The sequence below is a fragment of the Ranitomeya variabilis genome, chromosome 6, assembly GCF_051348905.1.
Source record: "Ranitomeya variabilis isolate aRanVar5 chromosome 6, aRanVar5.hap1, whole genome shotgun sequence".
Classification (NCBI taxonomy): Eukaryota; Metazoa; Chordata; class Amphibia; order Anura; family Dendrobatidae; genus Ranitomeya; species Ranitomeya variabilis.
Genome location: NC_135237.1, coordinates 137,077,252 through 137,091,567, shown reverse-complemented (window position 1 = coordinate 137,091,567; position 14,316 = coordinate 137,077,252). Strand labels below are relative to the sequence as shown.

The 14,316-nt window shown below is 45.7% G+C and overlaps 1 protein-coding gene across 3 annotated transcripts in view; it reads right to left on the bottom strand.

The window, feature by feature from the left end:
* Positions 1 to 13,774, bottom strand: part of DNAJC13 (DnaJ heat shock protein family (Hsp40) member C13) — a 217,204-nt gene extending 203,430 nt beyond the window's left edge. For 2 of the 3 annotated variants that reach the window (XM_077269034.1, XM_077269036.1), the window contains exon 1: positions 13,479 to 13,774. In XM_077269034.1, the coding sequence (XP_077125149.1) occupies positions 13,479 to 13,486 (8 nt within the window). In that variant the 5' untranslated portion in view covers positions 13,487 to 13,774. The remainder of the gene's footprint in view (positions 1 to 13,478) is intronic. The other variant, XM_077269037.1, reaches the window with a different exon arrangement.
* Positions 13,775 to 14,316: the final 542 nt, after the last annotated feature.

The window sequence follows — 14,316 nt, the reverse complement described above, 5'->3', positions numbered from 1 at the left end:
ATTGGTTTTACCATATCGTGTACTGGAAAACAGGAAAAAAAATTCCAAGAGCGGTGAAATTGCAAAAAATAGTGCAGTCCCACTGGTTTTTTTTTTTTTTTTTTACCATGTTCACTAAATACTAAAATTGACCAGCCTTTATGATTCTCCAGGTCATTATGAGTTCATAGACACCAAACATGTCTAGGTTCTTTATTTAATTCAAACTTTGTTAAAAATAAATAAAAATTGCTGAAAATTGCGCCATTTTCCAATATCCGTAGTGTCTCCATTTTTCATGATCTCTGGTTGGGTGAGGGCTTATGTTTTGTGTGTCAAGCTGACATTTTTAATTATACCATTTTGGTGCAGATACGATCATTTGATCGCCCGTTATTGCATTTTAATGCAATGTTGCGGCGACCAAATAAAACGTAATTCTGGAGTTTTTACTTTTTCTTCTCGTTACGCCGTTTAGTTAATTTTTTTATATTGATAGATTGGGCGATTCTAAAAGCGGCGATACCAAATATGTGTATGGTTTTTTTTTTACTGTTTTATTTTGAATGGAGCGAAAGGGGGGGTGATTTAAACTTTTATATTTTTTAGTATTTTTAAAAACTTTTTTTTTTTTTTTTAATTACTTTTGGCATGCTTCATTAGTCTTTATGGGAGATTAGAAGCTGCCATAACCCGATCGGCTCTGCTACATACTGGCAATGATCAGATCGCCTGTATGTAGCAGAATTGCTGACTTGCTATGAGCGCCGACCACCAGGCGGCGCTTATAGCAATCCGGCAGTGACAACCACAGAGGTCTGATGGAGACCTCTGGTTGTCATGCCAACCCATGGTCATGTGACACGGGCGCCGATGGGTAGGATTTCCAGCGCGCTTGCAGGAAGCGCATGTTAAATGCCGCTGTCAGAGTTTGGCAGCGTCATTTAACTAGTCAGAAAACGTGGGTGGATCGCGGTTCCACCCGCAGCTGTTAGAGGCACATGTCAGTTGTTCAAAACAGCTGACATTTGCAGGAAAAGATGTGGGCTCAGCGCCAGAGCCAACATAAAAGAGAGGGAATCCGACATCGGCATACTGCCTCGACTACTGCAATATCCTGCCTTGTGGCCTCCACTCGAACACTCTCACACCCCTCCAATCTATCCTAAACTCAGCTAGCCGACTAATTCACCTACCCCCCGCTATTCTCCGGCCTCTCCTCTCTGTTAGTCCCTTCATTGGCTCCCCATTGACCGCAGACTCCAGTTCAAAACCCTAACCATGGCACACAAAGCCGTCCACAACCTATCTCCTCCATACATCTGTGACTCTGATCATCACAAGATCTTTCTCTACTCCCCTCAATCACATATAAGATTTCTCCAGTGCATCTCCCATACTTTGGAACACACTAGTCTACCCCAACATATCAGACTCTAACCTACTGTGGAAACCTTCAAAAGGAACCTGAAGACCCACCTCTTGCGACAAGCGTGCAACCTGCAGTAACACTCGTTCCACCATACTGCTGCACGACCAGCTCTACCCTCACCTACTGTATCCTCACCCATCCCTTGTAGACTGTGAATTCTCACGGGCAGGGTAATCTCTCCTCTTGTACCAGTCGGTGGCTCGTTTTGCTCAAGACGATTGTACAAGTTTTTTTATTATTTACACCCTTTTCACATGTAAAGCGCCATGAAATAAATGGTGCTATAATAAATACATTAAGAAAAATGTACTGCTTTTTCTTCTTGGACTAATCATTTATTCTCAATTGACTGGCAAGATCTGTGTTCAGAGAAGTCAGATTTTCCTATTACTGAGATAGCAGATTAGAGTTGGCGATCATAGAGAGAGGAAGAGCCAGAAGCAGACAAAGCATGACCGCTGCAGCTAATCAGCAGCCACTAATGGGCCACAGCTCACACTTTCCTCGTACGTCCGAGTTTTGTTAAAGTGAACTGTGAGTGCTCCGGCCCATGAGTGGCCGCTGATCAGCTGCAGCGCTTATGTTGCACAGAAATCTCGCAAGACTGCCGATGAAGCAAGACTCAGCACAGTGTGCTGAAAGAGTGAGTGTCTCTTATTTTTTATTTTTAATTGGGAACATAGTGGACATCCCCTTTAAAGCGTTATTCCCAAGATCCCAATATTGTCTTATAATAATGTACATGTATATTTATTCAGTTGGGCCAAAAACCTCATTTTTAAATCTGCCCCATTTTGCACATATGACCACCCCAAAGAACGCCCCTCCAGGCTCTATTTAGCTTCCAGTTACTGTTGGAACCGTTCTGCTGTGGTCCCAGTGCTCCTGGTCAATCGTAGCAGTGATACCTAATTATTATAAGCTTCGTTGTGACGCTATAGAAGAATGGAGTGCAAGACAGGTGAGCTCTGCTGGAAACCAGACAATGGAGTAATGATGTGCAAAACTCACACGCAGCTATACTTATACAAATGGCAGAAGTTATAGAGGGTCATATAGTGCACAAAAGAATAAAGTGAATTCTACACTTAGAATAGGTTGATGGTACGCCCAATATGTGCAGTGGATGCAACTGAGCAGCACATGGCAGAGCTGACACATTTATCAGTCAGGTTGCTTTCAGCACGGATATGAATAATCAACTCAAAGAGGTGGGACTTGTCAGAAGCTCACAGGAGATGGAGAGAAGGGTCTGCGTCATTGAGAAGAAGCAGAGTGCTGCTGGGATATGTAGTTTTAGCAGTGTAAGAATAAGGCCGGGGTCACACTAGCGTATAATACGGGCGAGTGCTATGCGAGAAAACATCGCATAGCACTCGGACCAGTGTTACTCTATGGGGCAGCTCACATCAGCGGTTTTTTTCTCAGGCGTATTCTACGTGCGAGTGAAATCACAGCATGCTGTGATTGTACGTGTATATCGTCCAAGACTTGCCAATGCAAGCCTATGGGTGCGAGAGAAAAAAAACGGACACCACAAGGACCAACAGTGTGACTTGCGAGAAATACGCACACATTTTCATTTCAGCCCATTGAACAATTAAATCCAATGAGGAAAATCAGTGAGAAATGTAAAGCCATATGCATGTCATACGGATACACAGGTGTGAGAAAATTGAATCATCGCATTGCAAACGTATTACACACGGATGACCATACGGAGAACACTTGAGCGACTCTCGGCAGAGAGAATCGGACCGATTTTTCATACGTTAAGTATGACTACGGCCTAAGACTGCCCATTCACCTATGTGAAGCTGGATCCCCAAAGGGGCATATAGAGATAAAAAAAGACACAAATGTACAATAAGAATCTGTATGGTGGTGCTTAGTTTGTGTTTTAACACTAAGTATGCATTTAATGTGCTTTACTAAAAATAATATGATTGTGGCATTAAGGCCGGGGTCATACTTGCGAGTGCAATGCGAGAAACTCGTGCGAGTCTCTAGTATCAATACCCGACACTCGGGACCGGAGTGAGCAGCTGCATGTATTCCTATGCAGCTGCATGCTCCGGTCCAGAGTGCAAAAATTAGCAAAAAGGTGCTCAGACAAAAGATTTAGGCTGTGAACGCCTCCTGCATTCTACATTACAAACACAGTGGATGGGATTTATAGAAATCCTACGAACAATGTGCTTCCATTTAGCGCTGCGTATACGAGTCGCAGCATGTTACTTTCTATAGCGGAGACACTAGTATCTGCTGCAGATAGACTGTAATTAGGTGCGGTAAAACGCATGTGTTTTAGTTACTATGCGGATTATTAGAACACAGCCTTTTGGACACCGCAAAAATACGCCGAGTCCAAAACGCTGCTATTAATGACTGTAGGTACGTTAGCCTTACAAACATTCCTGTTAGACCTCACAGTGGGATTCACAGGTAAAGGAGGTTTTCCAGTTTCAGAAAATCTGACCCTCCTCTTTGCACTCCTCAAATGTGTTCATGTTTTTAAAAAATCTAGATAAAGTGATTTTACAAGACTAGGATAAAACTTGCTTAGTGCTCAGATTTATGGGGGGAAAAAAAAGGATTTTTCTTCCTTTATACATAGTTTGTATAAAAAGATTAAAGGTTTCACAAAATAAAATTAAAACAATGGTTCCAGGAAACGTATTGCAGCACAAGGGGGTCCCATTGTAGTCGAACATAAAATGTGTCATTTATCTGCTACTTTTCCTGATCAATCCTCTGAGATAAGTGAACACGAATTATCTGCAGATCTATGGAAAACACATCATTGCGATAAATTGTGTCCCATCTTAATACCTGTACCTTATTGCTTACTAAATTCCACCTCACTTAGTAGTGGAATATGAAAAGTGTAACCGAGGTGTAAATGAGAAACACCAAGTTCTGACATTCCAATAATTACCCTTAAAAATACTAACAAGGGTTAGTCAATTATTTTGTGGCACTCCAAATCTATTGCAATTTCTCAACGAGTGTAGAACAAATATCAACCATTTTTTTATCCAGGAAAAGCAGACAAATGTTTCCTACGTATTAATACCCATTTGCATTTCCATTTTTGACACCCCCATTGCATCTGTATAAAATCCATTTTGACGTATCAATAATTAACAAATGTATCTTTACAGGCAATTTTTTTTCATCAGAACATGTGCAACATTTCAACCATTGCTGGCCTTTCTCTCCATCTCTCCCACCAGGACATGAGTAAGTAGTACCTCAACAGATGTGCTAATTCACTCATGAAACACTGTCAGTTGCAAGGTATCATCTGCAGAGAAAACTCACAGTGTGAAAACCATGGCAAAACATGGGTTAAACACTCAGGTTTTTATTGCGGGTTTGCTGCAAATCACAGTTGCTGCATTTTTCAAAGGAACATTTGTAGGACGATTTTCCTTAAGAGTGGCAGATTCTGACATTATTGTAAATGGGATTTCATAACATCTCATTCCCCAAAGTATATCACCTAGTGGTGGTTAAAACTTGCATTAAAAAAACCTCTCTAATTGGTGTAATTGATGAACAGTTTCGACACAAATCCCCAAAACATATTCTACGGCAAGTTCTTAAGTGTATAAAACTCACGTGTACACGTATGTAACAAACAACATCATAACGGATTATACCATCATGATGCAGCAAACATTTTCAATGAATTGTACTGTGGAAAATTGTAGCTGAAGGTTTGGTGCAGCAAGGTATGAAGCATATTAGTCACACTGATGTATTCAGAAGCTGTGATTGCAGCACTTTTAGGCCGGCATCACACTCAGCGTAGGGAAATACGGTCCGTATTTCATGGCCGTAATATGCAGTAATTTTCCCAAAACACTGTTCCGTATTCAATCCGAGGATGCAATTTTTACAGACAAATGTATCAGTGTGTCATCCGTAAGGCGATTTTTTTGCGCAGGCTTGCAAAATGGACAAATCCTAGATCCATCGGCTAAAATATTCCTAAAAACATATATACAGTCTATATATGTATGTATATATATCTATAGATCTATCTATCTATCTATCTATATATATATATATATATATATATATATATATATATATATATATATATATATATATATATAAAATTGTCTAAGAGGTACTTCCGTCTTTCTGTCGGCAACTTCCGTCACGGATATTCATTCGCTGATTGGTCTCGCAAGATAGCATAAAAGCCGGTAATTCAATTGCCGGCTTTTGCTCTCTCCTTCACAAACCCGACATGATATGAGACATGGTTTACATACAGTAAACCATCTCATATCCCTTTTTTTATTACATATTCCTCTTTACTAATGTAACAAGTGTCTGTGTGTAAAATTTTGAAGATCTAGCTATTAAATTAAATCCTGGAAAAAATTGGCGTGGGCTCCCTCGCAATTTTCTCCGCCAGAGTGGGAAAGCCAGTGACTGAGGGCAGATGTTAATAGCCTAGAGAGGGTCCATGGTTATTGGCCCCCCCTGGTTACAAACATCTGCCCCCAGCCACCCCAGAAAAGGCACATCTGGAAGATGCGCCTATTCTGGCACTTAGCCTCTCTCTTCCCACTCCCCTGTAGCGGTGGGATATGGGGTAATAAAGGGTTAATGTCACCTTGCTATTGTAAGGTGACATTAAGCCAGGTTAATAATGGAGAGGCATCAATTATGACACCTATCCATTATTAATCCAATAGTACGAAATGGTTAATAAAACACACACACAATTAAAAAATATTTTAATGAAATAAAGACACAGGGTGTTGTAATATTTTATTATACTATCAATCCACCTGAAGACCCTTGTCACCTGAAATAAAGTTAAATATAACAAACAATAATATTCCATACCTTCCGTCGATCAGTCTTGTCCCACACTGTAAATCCATCTGAAGGGGTTAAATCATTTTACACCCAGGAGCTCTGCTAATGCAGCTGTGCTCCTGGCTGTAAAATTTGGTGAATGAATGGAATGCAGGGGAATGTCCTATAGTTACCTCGAGTCGCGGTGATGCGCCCTCTGCTGGATGAACTCATATGAACTCGACCTTGGGAACTTTTCATTGGCGGATTTTTTGCACAATACGCTGACTAACGCAGCATGCTGCGATTTTCTACAGCCTTACAAGACCGTATAATACAGATCAGTAAAATACGGCAGATAGGAGCAGGGCCATAGAGAATCATGGTACCGTATGCAATCCATATTTTCTGCGCCTCTCATACGTCTGTAAAATACGCCAGTGTGACGCCGGCCTTAGTCATGATATTCACCTATGAGACTATTTGTTCCGGTCAGGGACCGCGCACCCGGTACAGGCATTCTTCTCCGTATATGGACCGTGATCCAAGTACATCTGTATATAGACTAAGAAGAGATGGCATATACAGTCATCTGATCTGCAGCGGTCCAACTGCAAAGACCACCACAACCCTTAACAGGTCTTCACTGCACAGTACCACTGCCGTCCACCAGATCTATGTATGTGCACACGGTGCGGATTTGATGCTGCGGATTCACAGCAGTTTTCCATGTGTTGTCCAGTACCATGTAAACCTATGGAAAACCAAATCCGCATTGCACATGCTGCGGACAATACAGTGCGGAAATGCTGCGGTTTATTTTCTGCAGCATGTCAATTCTTTGTGCAGATTCCGCAGCATTTTACACCTGCTCCATAATTGGAATCCGCAGGTCACAAAAGCCGCGGTAAAAAGCAAGGTGTTTTACCTGCGGATTTTTCAGATTCTGCACGAAAAATCCGTAACGTGTGTACATAGCCTCACTGACCATGAAGGAGGGCAGAAGAGACCACCGTTTACATTAGATATTAGAATCATTAGAAGGGTAAATAACCTTTCAAACCAAACAGACATTATAGGCTTCATAAACAGTTACAATTTCAACCTTTCTCTAACAATAAAAGCTGCAGAATTTATTGAAACTTGACACAAAACAGCTGAGATCTCAGGTTGCACAATTCCGATAAGTGAATGCAAAAACCTCCATTAAATACAACAAAGGAAGCGTCAGCAGCCTGTTCCACTGGGTTCACTTCTGTATCTGAGGTTCCATGTCAGTAAAATGACGGACACCGTGACTGAATCCTAGAACCCATAATAAGTGAGGAATGTCGGCACCGCTGTTTCCATTATCTGAAGAGCCTTCACAGTACTGACCTCAGTGTTTTTCTCCCTTGTGGAAACAGAAAAACTGAACTCTGAATGGAGATGTGAACCAAGTCTAACAAAACATGTGTTGAACTATATACAGCTACATGATTTAACTAAAATCTACATTTACACAAACATATCAGGGAACTGTAAAAAAATAGCAACTTCATGCACAAGCATGATTGCGGCACTTCTTAGTTCCTGTAGATGCCCTGATTTGTTACTGATTACGTCACTCACACTGGGGAATAGCTACAGGACGTGTAGGAGGTAGTTATCATGCCCAAGGGGCCCAACAGCCACTATGGTGCTATTAGAAATGATACATGGCAGGAAGAGACCAGGGAACTTACAGCTTGGAACATAAATATTTACAAAACATCTAACAATCTGTTACATTTACATAAAAAACACACACAGAATTGTGATACAATCATAAATGCAATCATATGGCCGAATCTAACAAACTGCTCAGTGATTATAATCACATAACGCACTGTGAGCTCATCATCCGCCCTGCAGCAATGAAATGTGATCCTGTCCTGAGGAAAGGAGGAAAAATCCCAAGGATGGCAGTATGCCGTATCAGGACTTAATCAGAAGCATAGTCCAGAAAGCAGATGCTGATTTATGAAGAGGAAGTGGCAGAATACAACATAATCCCAGAAAGAAGTGACAAGCATGTAAAATCCACATTGCGTTGCTGGGAATTGTTTCCTGTATCAGCCGGAGTCAGCTGATGGCAGGAAATTGTGCTGGACATGTTTGGTGAAGAAGGCCCCACAATATGTGATTTATGATAAAGCATATGCCTGTAAACACTGCAGAGTATAGGACAATATAGTCACACATATACATAATTATTGCAAAGAATCTCATCAAAACTGGCATTTACACGATCTATGAAGCAACACCTGCTTAGAAGCGTGGGCCAAGATGGTAAATGATCAGGACTGCTAATACTAGAATGGAAGTGTGGATTAAGGTTGTCCATTCATTTTTGGCCTATTTAGACAAGCTAATAATTTGTGAACAATTGTGAAGGAACATTAGTTCATTATTATCGCCACCTACAGGCTAGCAATCACCCGACGAAAAAGGAAATTGCTTGTTTATTGGCGGTGATGATTTTTATGCATGCATAAAAACCACAGTTAATGGCAGCACATAGTCCAATGTAAACAGGTGATGTGCTACAAATATGGGGGCATTACAATTGAATAATGATTATTCTGACCTCATCACTATTTCATCGGTCTGTATAAACAGGCCAATAACCAGATATAGGTCGGAGGATGTGTAATGACTTGGATAAGCCTACCTAAATGAGCTATTAAACTCTTGTTGGTAGGCTCCAATGTCCATCAGGAATGTCTTATGTCCCTTTTAGACATGTGGGTAATATATAAATGAGAGTTCATGAAATAAGCTTGTTCTGAAATATCAGCACATACCACTCATATCTCCCAACAATCAATTTATTGAGTGATTAAATCATTTAGGTCAGAATAAAAATCCTTCTCTGCAGCCTTGTAAATGAGGAATGCACTGCCGAAAGAATGATCGTTTTTCCCCATGACCTTTTGTGAGCCATGTAAATAGGCCAGTAAACGAGCGCTGATTGGAACTCCAAAAGTGGGACAAAACCGGCCCATGCAAATGGAATTAGACTGCGGTTAGGGAAGATGTTCCACATGTCTATGTCCAAACACGTCTATGATCAGACTGACAAAAAATTAAAGAATGTGGCGCTTACAATGCGTCTCCGTGTTTATGACAACTTAATTGAACTAATAAGGACCTATGGAGTAAGATACTCCCTAATAAGCTAAATCACTACAGTGTTTCCTTAGGATCATGTCACCAAGCATTACTGACCGATATGTGAAGCAGCCTGTATTTTGCTAGTGGGATGAAAGTCAGTTAAAAAAGGTTGCTGATTAGGAAAACTCAGCAGAAAATAGAACCCCAAAGAAGAAATTATCACCCATGGTCCCACTGTCAAGCCAATTAGCTCAATTACACAGGGGGACAATGTAGAGGAAGAGTATCAATACATGGCTTCCATTTATATCAATGGGTATGCAAAGTCGGAAGAAAGGATTTTCAGAGAGACACTCTGCGTAAGCAAATATATGGGAATCCCAAAATAGGGGCAATTATATCCATACGCGATATTAAAGCCCATAGAAAGGGGTTGTCTAAAATAGGCACTCTGTAATAAAACATTAGAGAATGGTCTTTTATTAAATGCACCTTTACAGTCTGCAGTGGCTCATGTGGTGGGGATCCAGACTGTGGAGAGCCCATCTGTCTATCAAATGTGAAGTAGACATCCAGTACTTAAATGTCTTCATACTAATGTATAAATATTTTCCTGGATCAGCATTGCAGCGATAAAGTAACAGAAAATGTCCTTATCGTTCTCCTGTCCTCATAATTCTTAAACATGTTCTCTACTGAAATAATTTTCATAGAATTTTGTGTTACAGGAAACTCACATTCTCCATGAAATAATTCAGTTATTATCGACTGAATGCTATCACTCCCCCCGTAAACACATTTATCCCCACACAATTCGGATGTGACTGGACACTGTTTAAGTCACAGCAAGTTGCCAATCTGTTTATACAATTGCTGGAGTATTGGACGAAGGACACAATGCAGAGTTACATGATGTACGTACATTTTTTTTTCCTATTGATAATATTGCCTCCAGAGGAGCTCCGCTCATGCTGGATAAATCCCAAACATTTCCTTGTGACTGAGCTGGTTATTTCCTAGTGCTGAGACAACCTGCTCACTGCTCCTCCCTTATCAGTAATAGTGTGGGACAGGATTGCTTCACAGAACCCAATGCACTAGCCTGTGCCAGTCATGTAACGTATGCCTAGAAAGTTGGTACTGTGCGAAGAGAAAGTCAGCAATCACCCAGAGTCATTCTCTATGTAGAAAGCTTATAAAAACTATGCAGGTGGAGAACCCCTTCTGCTAATAGTCTGTAAAGCCACATGGAAAACAAGCCACAAAGGGGCATCTGTACCAACGTGCCCATTTACTCTACACCTGACAACACTGCCAGGGGGTGACCAGTGACATATAATGTGAATACATGAAAGGTGCTGCTGACGCACCCGTGTACCACCGCTCCGTGCAGTGCTAGATGCCAATCCTGGCTCACCAAAGACATGGACACTTCACTTATTAGTTTTCTCAATTAATTTCTTTACTCGAATTTCTGTTACTTGGTCTTACTGTTCACAGAGCAGGGAATGCCGACAGTACTGAGGGTGCTCACCGTATTAGGGGCGATCACCGTACTGAGGGCAAGGGGTGCTGACCGTACTGGGGGCAGGTGGCACTCGCCATATCGGGGCAGGGGGCGCGGACAGTACTGGGGGCACTCACCATATCGGGGCAGGGGGCGCTGACAGTACTGGGGCAGTGGGGCACTCACTATATTGGGGCAGGGGGTGCGGACAGTACTGGGGGCACTCACCATATCGGGGCAGGGGGCACTGACAGTACTGGGGGCACTCACCATATCGGGGCAGGGGGCGCTGGACAGTACTGGGGGCACTCACTATATCGCGGCAGGGGGCGCTGACAGTACTGGGGGCACTCGCCATATCGGGGCAGGGGGCGCTGACAGTACTGGGGGCACTCGCCATATTGGGGCAGGGGGTGCTGACAGTACTGGGGGCACTCACTATATCGGGGCAGGGGGCGCTGACAGTACTGGGGGCACTCGCCATATCGGGGCAGGGGGCGCTGACAGTACTGGGGGCACTCGCCATATCGGGGCAGGGGGCGCTGACAGTACTGGGGGCACTCGCCATATCGGGGCAGGGGGCGCTGACAGTACTGGGGGCACTCACCATATCGGGGCAGGGGGCGCTGACAGTACTGGGGGCACTCACCATATCGGGGCAGGGGGCGCTGACAGTACTGGGGGCACTGACTATATCGGGGCAGAGGGGGCTGACAGTACTGGGGGCACTCAGTAAATTGGGGCAGGGGGCGCTGACAGTACTGGGGGCACTCAGTAAATTGGGGCAGGGGGCGCTGACGGTACTGGGGGCACTCACTATATCGGGGCAGGGGGCGCTGACAGTATTGGGGGCACTGACAGTACTAGGGGCACTCGCCATATCGGGGCAGGGGGCGCTGACAGTACTGGGGGCACTCACCATATCGGGGCAGGGGATGCTGACAGTACTGGGGGCACTCGCCATATCGGGGCAGGGGGCGCTGACAGTACTGGGGCACTCAATATATTGGGGCAGGGGGCGCTGACAGTACTGGGGACACTCACTATATCGGGGCAGTGGGTGCTGACAGTACTGGGGGCACTCGCCATATCGGGGCAGGGGGCGCTGACAGTACTGGGGGCACTCGCCATATTGGGGCAGGGGGCGCTGACAGTACTGGGGGCACTCGCCATATTGGGGCAGGGGGCGATGACAGTACTGGGGGCACTCACTGAATTGGGGCAGGGGGCGCGGACAGTACTGGAGGCACTCACTATATCAGGGCAGGGGATGCTGACAGTACTGGGGGCACTCACTATATCGGGGCAGGGGATGCTGACAGTACTGGGGGCACTCACTATATCGGGGCAGGGGGTGCTGACAGTACTGGGGGCACTCGCTATATTGGGGCAGGGGGCGCTGACAGTACTGGGGGCACTCACTGAATTGGGGCAGGGGGCGCTGACAGTACTGGGGGCACTCTCCATATTGGGGCAGGGAGCGCTGACAGTACTGGGGGCACTCACTATATCGGGGCAGGGGGCGCTGACAGTATTGGGGGCACTCACTATATCGGGGCAGGGGGCACTGACAGTACTGGGGCACTCACTATATCGGGGCAGGGGGTGCTGACAGTACTGGGGGCACTCGCCATATTGGGGCAGGGGGCGATGACAGTACTGGGGGCACTCGCCATATTGGGGCAGGGGGCGATGACAGTACTGGGGGCACTCTCCATATTGGGGCAGGGAGCGCTGACAGTACTGGGGGCACTCACTATATCGGGGCAGGGGGCGCTGACAGTACTGGGGCACTCACTATATCGGGGCAGGGGGCGCTGACAGTACTGGGGCACTCACTATATCGGGGCAGGGGGCGCTGACAGTACTGGGGGCACTCACTATATCGGGGCAGGGGGCGCTGACAGTACTGGGGGCACTCGCCATATTGGGGCAGGGGGCGATGACAGTACTGGGGGCACTCTCCATATTGGGGCAGGGAGCGCTGACAGTACTGGGGGCACTCTCCATATCGGGGCAGGGGGCGCTGACAGTACTGGGGGCACTCGCCATATTGGGGCAGGAGGCGATGACAGTAGTGGGGGCACTCACTGTATTGGGGCAGGGGGCGCTGACAGTACTGGGGGCACTCACTATATCGGGGCAGGGGGCGCTGACAGTACTGGGGGCACTCACTATATCGGGGCAGGGGGCGCTGACAGTACTGGGGGCACTCACTATATCGGGGCAGGGGGCGCTGACAGTACTGGGGGCACTCGCCATATTGGGGCAGGGGGCGCTGACAGTAGTGGGGGCACTCACTGTATTGGGGCAGGGGGCGCTGACAGTACTGGGGGCACTCACTATATCGGGGCAGGGGGCGCTGACAGTACTGGGGGCACTCACTATATCGGGGCAGGGGGCGCTGACAGTACTGGGGGCACTCACTATATCGGGGCAGGGGGCGCTGACAGTACTGGGGGCACTCACTGTATTGGGGCAGGGGGCGCTGACAGTACTGGGTTCTTGCCGTATAGGGGGCAGTAGCCCAGTATCAGCATACAGTAATGCATCACCCACCCGCAGCTAATCACGTGACCCCGTCCACACACCGCTTGCATATACCTGCACATACAGTAGAGAGCGGCACGTTACCCGGGCTCAGTCCCGCCCCTTCCCGACACTCGGGGCGCACAGTCCCTCCTCCTTCTTCCCTGACTGCGCGGTTATCTCTGTGTAGGAATGGCAGCTCTTTCCTTCTCCCTGGCGCCTATTACTCCTCCGTTTTCTCTGCCTGACTCAAAGCCTGGCACTGGACGCCGCCATGTTTACTCCCCTCCCCTGTGCTCCAGTCCACAGCCCTGTAGCAGCAGCGCGCATGCGCAGTCCGTACACTTTCTCTTCCCCTCGCCCTAGTACCTGTCAGGCGCCTGTCAGCTGACTGACTGTGTCTGACGCGTGTGACAGCAGGAAGTGTCTGCCTTCTCAGAGCAGCCATCTTTAATTTGGGCAATGATTCAGTGTGTTGTGCAAGAGAGTTGATGGTATAACGGAGTTTTGCAGGAAAATAACATTTTAACTGAAAATTGGAAAAGTTATTGTTCATTTTTTAGAATACAACATTCTCTAGTAGGGGGGAGAGCAAGTGAAGCCTGGTCAGTTTAGGGCACAGGTTCACACAAGGGCGCAAAAGAAAGGTACAAAGTTACAACCAATCCGATCACTGCTTCCATTTTCTAACAAGCCATCGAAGAACCAAAGGGAGAATCTTATTGGTTGTTCTCTTCTCTTGCATCAGTTTTTACATAAGGTGATGTTTAGTGACGGTGAGCTGTGGGTGATTCACAGCCGACACACAATGACCTAATCAGGGGCCCAAGAAGTAGGGGGCCCACGCCAAGCTCCAAAGCAGGTGGAATTGTGCATTATGAGGAGCCATTGGCTGCCAAGTGCCCGTGTATTG